The sequence below is a fragment of the Gobio gobio genome (assembly GCF_949357685.1).
Source record: "Gobio gobio genome assembly, chromosome: 12".
NCBI lineage: Eukaryota > Metazoa > Chordata > Actinopteri > Cypriniformes > Gobionidae > Gobio > Gobio gobio.
The window spans coordinates 11,638,059-11,658,046 of record NC_137105.1 but is presented as its reverse complement, the minus strand read 5'-3'; the positions used below and the strand labels follow the sequence as shown (position 1 = coordinate 11,658,046).

General features: G+C 37.1%; 2 protein-coding genes across 2 annotated transcripts; both read right to left on the bottom strand.

The window, feature by feature from the left end:
• Window positions 1–4,514: 4,514 nt before the first annotated feature.
• On the bottom strand, window positions 4,515–9,259 carry gja1b (gap junction protein alpha 1b). Its single transcript, XM_079831089.1, has 2 exons — window positions 9,075–9,259; window positions 4,515–7,272 (listed from the first exon to the last, which is right to left on the bottom strand). Exon 2 carries the CDS (start codon window positions 7,254–7,256, stop codon window positions 6,114–6,116), a length of 1,143 nt encoding a protein of 380 aa, XP_079687215.1. The 5' UTR covers window positions 7,257–7,272; window positions 9,075–9,259; the 3' UTR covers window positions 4,515–6,113.
• Window positions 9,260–9,307: 48 nt separating this feature from the next.
• On the bottom strand, window positions 9,308–18,910 carry gja13.2 (gap junction protein alpha 13.2). The gene is made up of 2 exons (XM_079831093.1): window positions 18,682–18,910; window positions 9,308–11,749 (listed from the first exon to the last, which is right to left on the bottom strand). Exon 2 carries the CDS (start codon window positions 11,726–11,728, stop codon window positions 10,910–10,912), a length of 819 nt encoding a protein of 272 aa, XP_079687219.1. The 5' UTR covers window positions 11,729–11,749; window positions 18,682–18,910; the 3' UTR covers window positions 9,308–10,909.
• Between the last annotated feature and the right edge of the window lie 1,078 nt (window positions 18,911–19,988).

Here is a 19,988-nt window from a genome sequence, read left to right as displayed (position 1 = left end):
AACACTAAGAAGTGTTAATTGAACATGAGCATTTTGCTGTGTACTATTACATAAATCTTACCTGTATCATTTATGTATGACTTACAAATATGAATCACATTTAGTTTATTAATTTGTTTATGTTAAAACTATGTAATCAAAATGGATGGAACATTTATGTGCAATTCAAATGCATAAATATTATGTTTAGACATAACTTGTTTTGAGTCTATAAGCATAGATAAATACAATAGAGCAAAGATACAAATGAAGTAAACAGTGCCTTACGTTTTTTTTTTCAGTTAGAGCTTACAGTATGTGTATCTACAGAAATTGAATAATCAATCATCTTTCTCGCCATAGCAGCTGTTTAAGCAGCCTTTTAAAATTATAGCTATGGCAAATACATATTGCCAGAAGAGCAGAGCAGAAAGTGATTCAGACTGCTGCATTCTTTGAATAGATGCTGGTTACAGTCAGGGGAATGAAATATATCTTATTCCCCATTCTTAGAATACTCCTGGCTTGATTTTCCCGATTTGGACCTCTCAGTGGAAAACCGGGGTGCATCTGGCTAAATTTAGAGTAATGACCATAGTCGACATATTGGATGTTTTGCCGTAAGTGAGAGCCGGTGTGGAAGTGAGGGGAAAAAACGCAGAGCGCCGTTTCGGGGTGAAGCATGGAAATATTTTGCTTATGCCAGTCAACCCGCTATTGACTTTGGATGTGGGCTGCATACTTTCTTCTCTCCTGACCTCTCCGTAACCGATGACAAGTCTCATAATTTTAGCTCTGGTATGGAACCAGCGTGCCCTACTCTCCAAACCCCATCCACCTCAATTAGAGGTATCTTACAGAGTCCCAGTGAACTTTAAAGTCTCTCTTTGAGACGCGCAGGAGCCGGCCACATTAAAGATTTTATGGCCTTGACACTTGGACAGGGGGAGCCGAAGAGCTAGTGCTATCAAAACAAAGGTGGCTCTGGGTTGCAGAGAACAGAGTGGACAGTGGCAGGACCGCCGTATAATGCATCCCACATGGCCAACATCCTGCTCCAACAGCGACACATATGGAAGAACCTCATGTTCCTAAAAAAAAAAGAGAGACGCTTTATCGATTCTTTCATCAAGGCCTTTGCTGATTCACCCCGGACAGGCACAGAGTTTGCTATCAGGAATATGTTGCATGTGCGCATACGTCATGCAATATTTTTTTGTTGCCTGCTGCTCATGTTCTGGATTTGCACTTCATTCCTCCTATAATTCTCTTCATCTGCCTCATTTAATTTGCATGCATTCCACTGCGCATCTGTCTGCTCTCTGAAGTTGTGCTCTGTTCTTGATATCAGCTAAATAACTTTATTTTCTGCTCTTCCCCGAGTCTGATATTTAGTGCTTGTGCTCATTTCCTGTCTCTCTTTCCTGCGTCCATATTATGAGTTTGTCTGTGTTTCGAGTCTCTTCCTCTGTCTGTGATCTTGGGGGAGCAATAGCAGCCTGTGAACTCAGTCTGTCATGTGCTTCTCTGTAACTTTAAATGTCTGGGAGACAGCTTTTAACAATAAGCGGTTTATGCGCCCTGAAATGAAGGAACATAAAATTATGGCTCTGTGTGCGTTGAGTGGGAGCAAAACGAATATGGATGAAATATGGTCTGTTGGAGACCCAAATTGCTTGCAACCAATCACCAGTTAAACAGTTGCATTGACTCCTTGCTTATTTCAGCCGTTTTATTGCCATTTTATATGTCAGATTTGTAATTCGAACAGCTTAGAACAGCAGTAGAATATCTCTCCTAAAAAGTCACATGTTTTAAGTTACTTTACAGATGCTTCATATTGATGACTTTTGAATATAATTGGAATAGAAATGGAACGAAGACAATGAATAAGGTCAATTAAAAATGATGCACGTTTTTGTTGTGGCGCTTGCATATCAGAAGCTCCTGGTAAAATTGCGAGCTTTAATACTTTGCGTTGTTTTCCACGGAAGGAATTGGCAAACGCCTGGGGTCACATGCCTCAGGTCTTCCTGCAGATTTCCTGTTGGTGCCGCAGAGGTAACCTAGCAGGGAGGAGCTCATATGGCCTACAGGCAACATGAACTCACTTTGAATAAACAGCAAGGGACTATAACAAGGCAATATATGAGGTGAGACTGAGACTACTGAGAGTGTCAGGTGATGATATAGTGAGAAATGAGAGAAAGAGAAAATGAAATCCTCTTGCTGACAGAGAGAGTCTATTAGTGCTGAGTTCCTCTGACTCTGTGCATGTTCTTCAGCTTATTAGACATGTTTGGGAGCTGCTCTTCCATGTTTAATAAAACCACAGCTTTTCTCTCAGCAGTCCCAGTCCATCCAGCAGTGGAAAATTTCAAAGAAAAATGCGATGAGGACGAATCCAATTTCTAACCGCACGGAAAACTGAGACACCATTTGGGATTGGCAGCTCTCGCCATTGTAAAATTGGAAGCATCCTATTGTTTTGCTTTGCTTATGCTTATATAAACAGCTGGGAATGGGCAGATCTCTCAGGAAACATGACTGTGCATGATATCCACAGTGCCTGGAGGTGCAAAGCGGCCAATCCGTGAGTGTTGACCATCTACAAAGCATTGCACGTTTTTCACACCCTGCGTGCTTGATAGCCGGCATTCCACCGCTCTAGCTGAGCTCCAGGAAGAGTCGGACCATTTTTGGGAATCGCATGTGATGTTCTCATGTACCTATACTCGGAACCCCTGCCGTATTGCAGCAGGAGAGAGATGCATGCAGAGCTTCTGATCTGAGTAATCTCAGGAAGATGATCATCACAGAACCGATGCTTTTTTGGAATTGTGGATAAAATTCCCCAGAGCATTGCTCTACATGGATACAGAGGGGGGAAATGGTTTACATCAGATTGTGAAAGACGTGTCATTAAAAAAATAAAGTCAGGCGGGTGTCCAATATAAGATTACGAGAGAAGCAAAGCAGCTGTTTTATCAAACATGGGCAACATCATAATAAAACGTCCATTGGACATTTTCAGTCAAACATAGCAGCTTTAACATGGATTCCCAGCACCACCCAGGAGTTGTGGTGTGGGTGGCAGTATGGGCACAGGAAATGTAACTCACACACTGAGGTTTCCAGTAGTCTGTGGGCAGAAGCCTGCTCTATATGGATTTCCACTCTCTTTACTTACGTCCCCATCTCTCTCTGTGAAATAAACCGTGCGTGTTTACCCATCCCTTGAGTGGTTTCTCTGACGTCCATTCTGTTTCATTGCTCAAATAGTTTGTGGTATTAATGGTGACTTAGCATAAAGTATATATATATATATATATATATATATATATATATATATATATATATATATATATATATATATATATATATATATATATATATATATATATATATATATATATATATATATATATTTATATGTATATATATATATATATCTCATTTAAAAGTTTTAGTTTTTTTCAGAAATAAATGAACACTATTTATTTATTCCACAAGATGCATTAAATTGATAGACAATGACGGTAAAGACATTTATAATGTTACAAAATATTTCAATTTTAAATAAATGCTGTTTTCAAAATACAAAAATATTAAGCAGCACAGCTGTTTTCAACATTGACAATAATAAGAAATGCTTCTTGACCACTTAATCAGCATTTTAGAATGATTTCTGAAGGATAATGTGACACCGAAGACTGATGCTGAAAATTCAGCTTTGCCCTCACAGTTATTAAACTGTTAAATTGTAATAATATTTCACAATATTACAGTTTTTTATATATATTTCATATAAGATACTTCTTTCAAAAACATTGAAAAAGACCCCAAACTTTTGAAAGGTGATTCTGGACTTCAAGACCTATTTTATTCATTTTTGCACCAGCTAATTTCTTTCTTTTATCTTGTTCTGATGAATAACTGCAGAATTTATCAGTTAGGCCTCTGTTATATGCAATAGCATTGTGTGATAAATCTGGTCTAAAAAGATCTGCATTAATTAGCATTAGATCAAAGTCTCCTGCTTTTTTTTACGTTCTTCTGCTCTAGCCACATGTGGTCCACAGACTCGGCCCAGGCATATGGTTTTATTTAGCTTTGTGGAAAGGTTAAATAGGAAACTTGGATAAGAGAAAAGGCTCTGAATCTTTTTATATGATGAAATTTTGAAAGTTTCTGGGGCATTTTAAAACATACATGTAAAAACTTATCAGTCTTTTGGTTTGCGAGTCGGTCTTGGCGTAGAGCGATCTTGGCCGTTACACTGCGTTTGTCTCTATTGCCTGTTTAAACACGGTGGTTTGTGTAGGGCTAATTCTCTTGGATAAAAAGCCTGCACCAGACTCCTTTAGATACTGGCACCAGACAAATTGCAGTGCGTTTTGTCTTTTTGTGCGTGTGTTTTTTTGATCGTGAGCCTTTTGTTGGGTGTAAACAAAAATACTCAAATGAGTAAGTGTATATTGGAAAGCATTAGTGTGGTCGTATAAAAGAGTTTGACTGAGACACACAAATACAAAATGACAAAGAAAAAATCTTTATTGGTTAAATTGCTTTTTCACAGATTTGATTAATGTCAGTTTTTGTTTGATTGCTCGGTTTTTCCACTGTCATGCACACCGTACGACAGCGGATTCCCATGGAATGGCATTACATCAGTGTTGTTCCGATTTAAAACCCAATATGCGCTATTTACCAGATGCAAAATCTTGCCTCAGCCACTCAAAGGCCCAAACCCAAGGATTCTGTGAGAGCACTGTTAAAGTGTAGTGATTTTACGCCTCGTAGTGTGTTGTAAAATAAATTAGTTACATGCATAACAGAGAACTTCTCGTCATCTTTGCATCAAATAACACCCTAGCCAAAATCTCAGTGCAAACACCATTGTAGCTGAAAAATCCATGAGCCTCTGTAAATGAGTACCAATACTATGATGCACAATTTGAAAAATCAAAACAAAGAATGTCCATAATGCAATTTCATCTACTAGTGTTTGGTAGTTGTGGAGCTACGCTGGCATATATCTCTTAATATAACTGACTAAATATTAGTCCAGCTCTAAGAAGCAGTCTTCTAAAAAAAAACTCACATTTGTGACATAGTTAGCTTGATTTACAGTACTAAAACTCTATCTCTCAAGCAGCAATGATTACATTGAGTTAAAAAGGTCATTCACTCCAAAGGTAAGACATTAATTCTACTCAATCTAATTCAAATCTAATTCATTCCGTCTGCCCTCCAAAAAGAAAAAAAAGGAAAATGACATTTAGAAAGAAAAGTAAAGCCTTTCTCTCACACACTATTTCAGTAAAAATGCAGAAAAGAAAATCAAGCCGTGTAACAGTTGGTACAGCAGCTCAGTCCACACATTTCTTATTCATACCACCACCACCCCCCAAAAAAACAACAAATATCATCAAATGACAAAAACCGACACCACATAAATTCAAAGTTTATCAGGAAAATGACAGTCCACTGTGATTAATAATAATAAAAATAAAAAAAGCATTTGCTGATGAATGTATTGCTGAAATTTGGATTATTGTCAATAAATATGCACTCGGATGGTATTAATTATGTAGACATGACCTTGAGTAGTAGTCAATCTTCATCTAGTGGTGGATATCCTGTTAATCTTTATGAATAAATAAATATTAATTCATGACTGCGAACAACCTGTCGGACAACAGGGATTTGACGTCATTCAAACGAGTAGGGGGGGTTAGAACACAAATCTACACGTAATGTAGGAGTGCAACATGTTAAAGTGGAATCGTCGTGTGGCATTTTAATAAACCCAATATGAACAAGCAAACAAAATCAATCACATCACCAAGGCATATTCTGGTGGGCAGAATTGAGAGACGCCCCAGGTGTGGCCCTGCTTGTGCCCCTTTTGAGCCCCCTATAGCTGTTCGGTTGTTAGGGCATGTTAGCTCTGCTAGTTTCAACATCATTATTAATGAATAGTACCTCCAGCAGTGTGAGTAATTTTATGTCTCTGTATCGACTAGAGTCTAGAGTGAGGAACTTGTGCGGATGAAACCCCCGCCCCCTCAGTACAGGAGTTGAGCCTGTGTCAGTCTTTCAGCGTTGTGACGCGGCACCGGGTCGCACGGCTAGACGTCCAGGTCGTCGGGCCTCGCTCGACTGCTCATGCGGCTGCTGGCACGGCTGCACGGCCGGGCGTCTAACAACGCCAACGGCTGCAGCTCGTGGCCCGGCGTCAGTTTCTTGTGCTCGTGCGTGTCATCGGGGAAGTCGAAGGCCTGAGCGTGCGAATTGGAGATGGTGCTGCCGTTCTGGCCCAAGCGGTTCTGTTCTGCGCTGTAGTTGGCCCAGTTCTGCTCGTTGGCCTGCTTGTTGTAATTGCGACAAGAGTTGGTGCGCTCGCCGGTGGCTAGTTTGTAGCCTGGAGGCGACATGGGCGAGAGCGGTGCAGTCGGCGAGGAGCAGCCATTGTAGTAGGCGTATTTGGTCGTGGACAGTTCCTTGGGTGTGGGGCTCAAGGTGCCGGTGTGGTACTGGTTTTGTTGGCCTTTCACGCGGTCCTTGATCCGTTTGAAGAGCACGTAGAAGAGCTCGATGATGTTGAGCATAAGCGAGACGAGCGAAACCACCAGCATGAAGATAATAAAGATGGTCTTCTCCGTCGGCCGAGAGAGGAAACAGTCCACCCGATGGGGGCAGGGCGAACGCTCGCACGTGTATACGGCGGCCAGGCTGATGCCGTAGATGTACCACTGGATGACCAGGAAGCCCACCTCAAAGACGGACTTGAAAACGATGCTGACAATGTAGGTGCGCAGCAGGGCGCCTTTCATCTTCACCTTGCCGTGCTCCTCCAGCCCGTGCTTGAACTTCTTGTGCTCGATCTTCTTCAGGTGGACCTCGACGTCGCCGCCGTCGTTCTGCACGGCCTTCAGCACCTCCTCTTTGCGGTTGAGCTTCTCCTCTTTGCGCATCAGGTAGAACACGTGCGCCAGGTACAGGAGCGTAGGAGTGGACACGAAGATGATCTGAAGCACCCAGAAGCGCACGTGCGAGATGGGGAACGATTTGTCATAGCAGACGTTCTCGCAACCGGGCTGCTGGGTATTGCACTTGAAAGCAGACTGCTCGTCACCCCAGGCCGACTCCACTGCTGTTCCCAGAACTAGGATCCGGAAGATGAAGAGCACAGAGAGCCAGATCTTCCCTCCGGCCGTGGAGTAGGCCTGCACCTTGTCAAGAAGTCTTCCCAACGCACTCCAGTCACCCATCTTGAGGGAGTTCTAGCTGAAAATAGAAAGCTCAGATGTAATAAAACGCATTCAGACAGTTTTGGACACTTCGCTGACACTCGAATATGTCTGAATGTCATTGTATTAGATGCAAAATATCAAAGTGACATCTCTGAGCAAATAACACATTGTTTTTTTTCATTCATTTTTAAACAAATAGTCCATCACTTTTAGTGAATGTATGAAATCAGTTCTCCTCAAGTTAATACTAGCAGAACTGTTAAATATATATATGTAGTTTTACACATTTGATAAAAAAGTCACTCCGTTTTAGTAGTTGTTATGTAATCCAAATACATTCATACATTTCGAAGTGTGACTTAAGTGTCCAAATCTTTTTCTTTTTTTTTTTGAGGCCACTGTAGTGTATTTTTCTGCACATAAAGCACATGATGAAAGTGTTAGTTTCAGCACCTGCTGATGTTATTATGAAAATAATCATGAAAACTGACCTCAAGATTATCATAATATAAACTACACCTGGTCTCAGATAACAAACATGTGGCTCACACACACATAGGGGTTAGGTTTAGGGTTGTAAAGATAACTGCCAGCACTTGCTGACTTTTGCTTTGTGAAATAAAAGTTCTCAAGCTAATGCTACCATGACAGTTTTAACGGAAAGTGAGTCATCATCTACAGATGAACACACTTTAAATGCCTCTTTTACATGAAGAAAACATGACTAAGTAGCTCGGATATTGCTCGACCGAGGGAATTTAAAGCACCGTTTAAATACAAACAACAACAGTCTTGAAATCTGAACTGAATTGGGAAGCAAGTCTTTGAATAATTCCCCTGTGCTGCATGGAAAAATCAAATATCATAAGGAACTGTTTAAGAAGTTCCTGATTCATGTGGTGCAGGCATGATGAAGAGCATCTCTTCAATATCCTGGACAATTTGTGGGTCTCGTGGCACTAATAAAGTTTAAATGAGGTATGTGGAATGTATATTACGACAATTACAGTGTTAACGTACATACGAGACATCAAGGGGAAAGACATCAAGCATTTTTGTTGTTTAGACATCAAACGGGCAGAAAGTAGGATTTTCTCCTGTCGCATTCTACTAAATCTTGGATATGGTTTAGTATAACAACTGTTTATTTAAACATATAAAGTGAGGTAAAATTGTCATTACATTGATTCAACAAAATGATGTGGAAATGCTTGAGAATTACTGGTTAATGTTTTGCTACATTAAACCGCTTAACATTGTATTAAGGGACTGAACAGCGCCCTCTACAGCATAGTGACGACGCGGGCGAAACAGATCGTTTTTCCACCAGAAAGTCTTATTAGAGTTGTAAAAACAAAAGCAGGAAAGAATAATTGTTGTTTTACATTTATTCTATAAGAAAAAAATTGTTGTTATAATTTGTTCCAATTCAATTCATGTATTTGATTCCTTCTTCCATTTTTCTTTAAAACTTTATTCCAGACACATTTTTTTTAAAGGTTATTAGTTTTAATTACTGAAATTACTATTACATATCTTGTTTCTACTTGTGTCCTCCACGACAGACGTGAATTCTAAGCCTAAACACATAGACTGTAATAATAAACCATATTATTATAATATAGGCTAACGTTATATGAATCATATCACGGCGATTTCATAAACTTCTAAACTCACTGAAAAGTTGTTCAAAATAAAATGTAACATGACAAAAGCCTTTAAAAGATTTAACTAATTCTTTAAAAGTAACTTTTTCTCTCCGTTCTCAGTTCTTAATATCAGTGCCGCTATGAAAAAAAGTTTTGAAAAGTTGTAAGACTTTCTGTAAAAACTTACCTGGATAGAAGTAAAGAGAGGAGAGCCCTGTAGGGACTTACTCCGTCACCTCTGAAGATCAGTCACCAAATCCAAGTAAGCGACTATGGAGAAAACTGAGAGACACTTGTCAAACCCTGCTTTAAAAAGACTCGGGTCGGAGGGAAGAAAGTTGGGAAGCCGAAGCAAGTTTGGCAAGTCACGTGTGACTGCTACGTCAGTTTGGGTCCTCCTCAAGCACTCGCTTGATGGGCTTTTTCAGCTCAGACGAACAAATATTTCTCTCGAAAACTTTATGAAATTGCCAAGAATTCAACAATTTACTAACAGTCGTATAGGAACGTTTTCATTGAACATGAGTGATCTGTAAAGCAGCATGCCAGTAAGTTTTTATGATTATGAACGATATACAGGCCCATATGTGGTTATATAGCCTATGGTTTTTAATATAATTGAAAAGCTCAAAAGCTTTCTTTATAAGAAAATAATTGATACACAGGCGTTTTCATGTACACATTTATCTCACTTTTATTCTTGGTGTAGGCCTATACAAACATCTTTCAAGTAGAAACTATAGAAACAGACAAAAAAAATCACTGGCCTTGTGACAGAAGTACTGTTAGTGAGTGCAACTCAAGAAGATTTACAGCGCCATCTAGTGTTCAGTTAGCAAAAGTTACCATTCATATTTTTCATAGGCTTTGACCATAAATGATTATATTAATATTTCTGAATGAAGTTGATTATATTAGTTATATGTATTTTTTCTACAAGTGTTACACTCTAAAAAAAAAAAAAGGTTCTATATGGCACCAAAAATGGTTCTTTGTCGTCATCATAGAGGAACCACTTTTGGTGCTATATAGCACCACATCTTAACATGTTCTGTATATGGTAGCGGTGCTATATAGCACCTTAGTTAGTGAGGTGTTAGTTAAGGTGACCAGATTTCTGAAATGGAAACCGGGGACATTTCCTATTTGAGTGGTTAAAATATCACTAAAATCTCATTTATTATTATCTTTTAAATAAAAAAGTTTTTGTTGTTGTTGTTGTTGTTGTAGTTGTAGGTTCCCTATATTATTATTAACATTAATAATTATTATGATTTAGTTTGGTTATTAGGATTTTTGGTCTGGATTTAATACAATTCAACACACCCGCAAAAACTAAACAAAAACAATGAAAACAGTTAACCATTGTAAACAAGAAGCAGTTCAAAACAATATTATAATATGACTATGAACACATTACAAAAATAAAACAACATTAATATGATAAATAAAACTATTTAACACATAATTTAACATTTTATAATTGTATTTAATATTTTAAGTTTATACTAGGCTTTATTACTTATTTTTACTTCAAATGTTTTGTTAACGTTTGTGGTTGTAAACATCTCTTACTATCCTTAATTGGTCTTGTTATTTTGCATTTTATGCTTTTTTTTTAGCAGAAAGTATGTGTATTCTGCAAATGTATTTGCAAATAATCACTACACCACTGCTCCTATAACCAGCAGCTGCTGTATGATGTTGGTTGGGCGCTTTTTTTTGCAATACATCTGCGGGTTGTTTTGAACGAGCTGTAAAACGGGGACATTTCCGGGGACCTCTCTAGTCGGGGACAGAACACCAAAATCCGGGACTGTCCCCGGAAAACGAGGACGTCTGGTCACCCTAAGTTAGTGGTGCTATATAGCACCTTAGTCAAAGAACCTCTGAAGAACCACTGAAGCACCAAAATTGGCACTTAAAAAGGTTCCCGATTACGAGCCAAGAACCATTTTTGGTGCCATATAGAACCTTTTTTTTTTTAGAGTGTAACAGACATAGGTTCTATGACACAATGCCTTATGGCTCAGGTTTGGCTCCGTCAAGACTGTCTTTTCCTTGAGGCCACCTTTTCTGAAAGACCATGTTTATCTCATTCTGTCTCATTCCACTAACATTGTGTTCTCCCGAATAATGTGAAGGATAATGGGAATCGCCTGTATATTTCTTATTCCTCCCAGTTATCCTCTTACAAAACAAATAGAATATTTCTAGAACATTTAAGGCCAGAGACACACAAGCCACCACCAGCATAAAGATAATGAAGATGGTTTTCTCGGTGGGTCTAGACATGAAACACTCTGTCTCCACCGTACAGGGCATCTGCTTACAGTTGAACTTGCGCTCCATGATGAATCCAAACAGATAATACTGTCCAACGATGAAAGCCACCTCAAAAATGATCTTTACAAACAGCTGGGTCAAGTAGCTACCCAGCATGCTTCCTTTGATCACGACCTTCCCGTTTTCGTTTGTATATTTTGGCGGCTTCGACATCGGGTTCCTTTTCAGCTCCTCTCTCAATTTGTTCTCTTGGTGGATGACGTGGACCACGTGACCCAGATACACTAAAGTCGGAGTGGAAATGAAGATGATCTGCATGACCCAGAAGCGAATATGCGAGATGGGGAACCTCCAGTCGTAGCACACGTTCTCGCAACCAGGCGTGTTGGTGTTGCATACTAAGTTGGATCGTTCGTCACCCCACACGCTCTCCGCTCCTGCTCCCAACACCAGGATCCTGAAGATGAAAAGGACGACCATCCATATCTTGCCGATGACGGTGGAGTGGGAATGCACTTTGTCCAGTAAAGCTGAGAGAAATCCCCAGTCTCCCATGATTGGTGGCTCAGGGCTTCCCTGGAGGATAAATAGGAGATTTAAACTAAATTATCCACAATTCGTTTTTATAGGAATACATTTCAGTCAGGACCACTTCGTCAAGTATATTGTTTATTATCGTTGTTGACAATATTCATTGTTGATTCAGATTTACAGATTTCCAATAAAATATCCAAGTCTCCCAGTTACTGACTTTTACTAAAACTGTGTTATTTACAATCCCCTGTTGTTAAAAATTGTTAAGATAAAACCAGATTTAAAAACGGGGCATTTAGGCCTATAGCTACCTATAAGCGCCAGTGGGTCAAATGTACCCCTATATAATTCCTCTATTTTCACGCTGTGTTTGAGCAACACGTCGGCTTACTGTAAACAGTCACACAACGCACGGTCAAATAAAGATGTTTTAGCCTATTTATAAATGTTCAAACTTTGGATTAATTATACATTTTTGTTTTTCAATTTTGTATGGAGTATTGTTTGCTACTGTGTTGCTATTTATTCAAGTCTGCCCGTTTCCTGAAAAAAAAAAAAAAAATCCGATATGATGGAATGAATAAAACAATTTTCATGATTATCCCAAGTTTATTGATGTTGTCCTCTTATTCAAATTATAAATGATATAACTATACAAATGAATCATTAATTAGGTCAAACTGTGCGCTTGAATTTGTATGTTATCCTTATCGTAAGTTGTCATACATCTTATGCAGTGCTGTGAATTATTATTGCTCTTCATTGTCTATTCAGAGCATGTTAGTCATTTAAATAACATGGGTTATCTTAACCCTTTAAGACCTAAGGGTATTTTTACAATTAATTTTCCGCCTGGTGTTATTTACTAAAAAAGCTTGTAAAACATCAACCCTGTTGTGCACAGACAATTGACACACCTCTTTTTTTTCAAGACAAGTTGCACTGTCAGTATATTTGTGTTGCATTGATGTCACCTGAATGTAAAATAAGTTATGGGACCATAAAGACAAATGAAAACATAAAACAGAAATTGAATCACTCAAATATTTATTGAAAACACACACAAATAAATAAAAGCTAAGCATATTTCCTCTGGAAAACAGTTTTTTCAAGTCTTTGGAGTCCTGGAACTCAGGAATAAACATGATAACTTATACAGAACCAAAACTATTTACATTTTTCCAAAAAAAGTCCAGGCGCTTTTGACCTCTTTGGATTTTGGATATTTACTGGTGCCAAGCCTCAAAACAGTTCCTATCAGGAACTTCTCCTCAAACTTTCTTCTCAAACTTTTTCCTCAAACTTTCTCCACAAAACTGCAGCGCGTCTCTCTCTCTATCTCCTCAACACTAGCCGTGCACCTCTCTCTATCCACAATAACAGAGCTGTGGTTCATGCGTAATGACGCACACCAACGTGGATGACGGATCAGCCTGTCATTGGTCAAACCCTCATCCAAAATGGCAGCTAGCATCGCGCTAGCGGCAAAAATGACGGAAAATTTATAAATTATGGACATCAAGTGGATATATCTTGGATGTAAGCGTTTTGATTTATTGCTGAACAACTCCAAAAAGATGCACATGTTCCAGGCTGGATAGAAAACCTTCTGTAAAGGCTACAAAGACACCAAAGACACCCCCGTGATGGCTAGCTCGTTAGCTTTCTGCTGGAAAAAACGGTAAGAAAATCGATAAAAGTTTCATATTTATCGGAGGTGCCGTGTGACGTCGTGGGCGATGCCGTCGGGCTCTGAGGGTTAATATGGGATTAATTACATTTTATTATAATATTACACCACCCAAATATGTATTTATTTCCATCTAATTGTCGTTGTCATTGCAGGCTGGTTTAGCCTATAGTCACCAAAAAAGTGATTAGTGTAGCCTGCTTAAAATAGCATAAAACAACAGGACAAAAACATAGTTGATGACTAAAAATAATCATTTCAAGTCTCTATACATTCCTTTGTGAAGACAGTGGCATAATACAGTGACATGTGTTTTTTAGCCGTATCAATACAGTAATAATCTGCATGGGTAAATTTTACCCGCTGGTGGTTTTAGGTATACAGCGACCCCTGGCGGTTCTAGTGTTAAATGGCCGCGGTGATAAATGAATAAGCAACCTCTGGTGGCAAAAAATTACATATTGTGGCTTTAAGTAGCAAATGAGAGATGCTACAATTATGTATTTTGAGACAAAAGTCTTCTTAACGAATTAAAGCAACAGTTTTTCAATAATGGAAGAACATGTAAAAGTATGGTATTTGGAGTAAAAGGCGCCCCTGCTGTTGGGGGCAAATGCGAAATAATTTATGTGATAATAAACAGCTGCCTGACTTTTCCATTCATTGACATGACATGGTTAGATTCAGATTGTTAATATCATATTTTAAGTTGGGTGTCCACCTTAGAGATAATTGCCATAATTATAATGAAACCATCAAAAATATGATATTATGCTCTAAAAAATGCTGGGTTAAAAACAACCCAAGTTGGGTTGAAAATGGACTAACCCAGCAATTGGGTTGTTTTAACCCAGCGGTTGGGTTAAATATTTGCTTAAAACAACCCAATTGCTGTGTTAAAACAACCCAATTTCTGGGTTATTATTCAGGTAATAAAAATGTAAATCTATATTAAAGTATTATTGGATGTCATTCAATGCTCCCAGAATCTTTACTTTTTATAATAATTTTGTTTCTGTATTTTTAAAATATCTTTTGATATTAACATATTTTAATGACAGTATTTATTGAACAAAAAATTTATTCTTTTATTTATGAAAATAAACAGATTATTATACAAAATTTGCTAAAGTGGTTTTGAACAAGTATTAACTTAGACATTGTTAAAAACATTATTTTATAAAATAATTTAAAATATACAGTATATTTATATTTTTATATATATATATATATATATATATATATATATATATATATATATATATATATATATATATATATATATATATATATATATATATATATATATATATAATTCAATAATTATAATTCATATTATAATCATTTGTGCCTTTTGCCCAATGCTGATTTTACCTGTGTGTAGAGTAAAAGGCCCCCCTCGCCATACATTTATACGATTTTTAAATAAAAATAAACTTTTAGTATTTATTTTTATAAGAAATATTTGGCTCCATCAGTGTTCAATACAAACATATGTAATTTTCTGCAATCATACACTATGGTAATAGTAAAAAGCACATTTTTCTTAAGGTGTGCATTTAGCCCCGTTGCAAGTATACACTCTATAAGCAAAACGTATTTTAATCAAGACGGTAAAGGAATATAGAAACTGTATAGCCACCCTCAGGGCTGGACTGGGGCTAAAATTCGGCCCTGGCAAATCCAGCCCATCCGGCCCATGAGTTCCTCTTGAATGTTTTAACTGGGGTTAGGGCCTTAAATTGGAGTAAATAAATAAATCTAGGACAGGGACAACTAATGATGGATATTATCGAATTTACTGCAAATGCAGATAACAAACGTAATATTGCACTTTTGTCACACAGAAATGCACTTGACAGTAAACCACTGATTTTGAGCTAGGATACATTAAAGTGAATTTACTGCTTTTAAATTCTGTCATCATTTACTCACTCTCATGTCGTTCCAAACCTGTATGAGTTTCTTTGTTCTGCTGAACACAAAAGAAGATATTTTGAAGAATGTTTGTAACAAAGCAGATAGAGCAACTATTGACTTCCATAGTATTTTTTTCCTACTATGGTAGTCAATAGTTGCTCTATCTGCTTTGTTACAAACATTCTTCAAAATATCTTCTTTTGTGTTCAGCAGAACAAAGAAACTCATACAGGTTTGGAACAACTTGAGGGTGAGTAAATGATGACACAATTTTCATTTTTGGGTGAACTATCCCTTTAATGCATGGGATCCAGGCTTTAAAGCTGTTTTGTTGAATTATAATTGAATTACCCTACACTCTAAAAAAAAAAAAAGGTTCTATATGGCACCAAAAATGGTTCTTGGCTCGTAATGATAGGGGAACCTTTTTTAGTGCTATATAGCACCAATTTTGGTGCTTCAGTGGTTCTTCAGCGGTTCTTCAGAGGTGCTATATAGCACCTTAGTCAAAGAACCGGTGAAGAACCACTGAAGAACCGCTGAAGCACCCAAAATTGGTGGTATATAGCACTAAAAAAGGTTCCCCTATGATTACGAGGCAAGAACCATTTTTGGTGCCATATTGAACCTTTTTTTTAGAGTGTAATGACATTTTAACTGAGTTTAACTGTAGGTCAGTTTCATTTAACTGTATGGGCATGGTAGTCACAGGTAAAATCATGCTCCTCATTACCATGGATATATGGTTTCGAAAATAAATAAATAAATAAATAATAAAACTACACTCAAAAAAAAAAAGGTTCTATATTGCACCAAAAATGGTTCTTGGCTCGTAATCATAGGGGAACCTTTTTTAGTGCTATATAGCACCAATTTTGGTGCTTCAGTGGTTCTTCAGCGGTTCTTCAGAGGTTCTTCAGCGGTTCTTCAGAGGTTCTTCACCGGTTCTTTGACTAGGTGCTATATAGCACCTCTGAAGAACCGCTGAAGAACCACTGAAGCACCAAAATTGGTGCTATATAGCACTAAAAAAGGTTCCCCTATGATTACGAGCCTTTTTTTTTTTTAGAGTGTATTGCATTCGGTTGTGCTAGAGTGTCAAGTTTGTAGTTGTGTGTATTGCTGTTTTCTAATTTACCTCGTGATGTATTTACATGGTCGCGGCTGTTTTCAGCTGATTCACCACAGAACCTTTAATTAATGTTCCCATATCACACGATGTATAAAACAACACTCGGAGTCAAAGTGCCGGTTCATCACTTCATAGAGCAGCAGAAACGCAGCGCACGTTCGTCGGCGGCAGCACTGTTGCGCGGATATTTTGCAGTTTCATGCGCCCACATTTTTAAACAGCGCCTAATATGGACACAGTCTATGGAGGAGGGAAGGTCTCTCTCGACTTGGCCTGTCAATTCAGAAGACAAACCAATGGGCCGCTGTCCCTGCATGATGGGCCAGTCCGTGGAAAAAAAAAAATAAATAAATAACCTTGTATCGGCCCCAAAGTGCGTCGGCCCACCGGGAAAATGCCCGATATGCCAGATTACCAGTCCAGCCCTGGCCACCCTGAATGTTACAAGACAACAGCGACTGAGATTTTTTCATAGACTACAACACACATGCATTTTACTGTCTTCTCACTTCCCCAGAATCTTTTAAGTTTATTAAAAGCACTTGAAAAAGCAGTACCTATTATAGAAATGTCAAACTCACCCAATTATATTAGGAAGAAAAAACGTTGTGCCATATACGCTCAGAGTATTTGTTGCCAACCTGTAGACATAATTAACTACATTAGGATAAGGGTTTGGTTTAGTTGCATGTAATAATGCATAATTTATAGTAATTACATCGGTAACTACATGTAACGTGTAACAAGGACACTGTAAAATAAAGTGTTACCGAAGATAGTTGTTAACTTATTTGGACCCACTTTATTATATATATATATATATATATATATATATATATATATATATATATATATATATATATATATATATATATATATATATATATATATATATATATATATATATATATATATATATATATATATATATATATATATATATATATATATATATATATATATATATATATATATATATATATATCTTTAACTGATATACTATAAAATCATACATTTTAGGACAAAATCAGTTTTGGCATTTTGGTTTATTAACCAAATAACCTCAAACTTTTAAGGCAAAGTTATTTTCTAGTGATGTTTGTAGAATGTTTTCTGTAAGATTTCATACAGATAAGGGGACCAAATAAATCGTCAGTAAAATATATTTAAGTGGTCACACTTACGACACGTTCTATATACATCACAAAAATAAGTACAATGTGTGCTATTGAAGTGGGATACGGGTAAGGATAGGGACAGATTTGGCACTGTAAAAAAAAAAAATCATGATTTGTTATCACAAATTTTTATCATTTGTCAAATTAACTTAAATAATTAATGCGGTTCAGATAACATAACATTTTGAGTTTCTATTTATTAAACCAATCTCGAGTTGTATTAACTCAAATTTTTAATTCCAATAAACTCAACATTTTAAGGCAACCAGGTAACTTACATTTAAGTTAAACCAACAATTTTTTTTTACAGTGTTTGAGGGTGGGTTAAACGGGAAGGAAAGGGTCAACAGTGTAATTATAAATGCAATTACAGAAATGAATTACAGACAGTCCCTTCCGCTCCCACCACGCACATCACGCGCTGCGCGTAGGGCACCATGTGCTCAGCGGGGGCACCACAAGAAAATGCTCACTCACTGCCCCCCCCCCCCCCCATCTCCCCATTTACAGATTTAATTAAATGCAGGTAATCATAATAGTATAAGTATATTTGCTGCCTTAAATTTTTAAGTACAATCACCTTGGATATTTAAGTTATTTCAACTTAAATTACATTAAAAACTTATTTTGATGAGTTAAAGCAATGTAAAAACATATGTTGGCATAACTTATTGATCATATAATCTTCTACAGTGTAGAACATGTATGTACTTAATAAATGCATTGTATCAAATTATTTTTTTTAAATGTTAGTAGTTAAAGATATATATAAGTGGGTCCAAATAAGTTAACAACACTTACAGTGTCCTTGTTACACGTTACATGTTACTGAAGTAATAACTATAAATCATGCATAATTACATGCAACTAAACCCAATCCTTATCCTAATGTAGTTAATTATTATTACAAAATGCATAATTACACTGTAACACGGACACCTAAAATAAAGTGTAACCTATCTTCTTAATTATTTGAAAACGTTTGATATTCAAGTTATATATTGAATATGTAACTGTTAAAATCATTCTCCAACAAATCCCAAAATATTCTTACCTGAATGGATGGGTCTAAATGTAATTTTCCCGTAGAGCAACAACTCCTACTAATCACTCACAAGTATGTATTTTAATAAACGTATTTCCTTATTCAGCTTGTGGAGTTTCAAAGACTATTCTACAATAAAAAGTTTGTATCGTTAGAACATGAAGTATCGGTCGCTTTCCATGAGGTCACAGACTCTCATTGACTGTTTCATTTGGTCATCTTCTACCCGTGTACCTATATATGTGAAGGACTACTGAACGCTCCACCCAACTGTATAAAAACCAGATTAAACCAGTCACTTTCGCTTCTCTATTCCTGTTCTTAGTCACATTATGAGTCTAGTTGCACACTTTCATACATTGCCGAAATATGCCTGTATCATCAGCTTTGGTTATGTCGCTAGGTGGAAACAACGTCTATGTGATGGTGGTATAAAGATCAGGTCTGGTTGCTTTGTTTGAGCCTCATAAGGGGAAAAAAAATCACTGCTGTGGCCTTGACTGTTCAAGAGGGACTGTGCCTGTAAGAAAGGATAGAAGTTTCAGCAAAATGAATACAATGAGACAATTTGGAAACACTTTATTTTACAGTGTCCTTCTTACACATTACATGTAGTGATTATTATAAATGTATAATAATCATGTAGTGATTATTATACATGTATAGTGATTATTGTGCTTTATTACATGCAACTAAACTAAACCACACCCTAATCCTAAACCAAGTCAAGTTTATTTATGTAGTTCTTTATACAATACAGATTGTTTCAAAGCACGGAAAATTATTTAATGATGAGAACAGATCGGCTGTAGAGGCAGCTCTAAAAGAAAACAGTGTCATTGTTCAGCTTGAAGTCAGTTCAGTATAAATTCAGTTCCATTGTAAAGATTCAATCAATTATTCAATTATTTCATTTAATCTATAAAGCAGTAAAGCAGCTTTGCAGAAAACAGTGATGTCATCATCCAGCTTCAGTTCTCATCCAATAGTGTCAATGCAGTGAAATCAATAATATTGTTGAATATTAAGTGTCCCCAACTAAGCAACAACCGAACAAACGAAGTAACGAACAAACACGGTATGATTATGATTCAGGCTGCACCACAAGTCAGAATCAGATTGTGGATCAGTAGCATTAACCCTAACCCATGATAACCCTATAGGTACATGTTCATTATTATTACTCAGTACTTAATGTATAACTACAGTGTAACATGGACACCTTAAAGGGTTAGTTCACCCAAAAATGAAAATTCTGTCATTAATTACTTACCCTCATGTCGTTCGACACCCTTAAGACCTCCGTTCATCTTCGT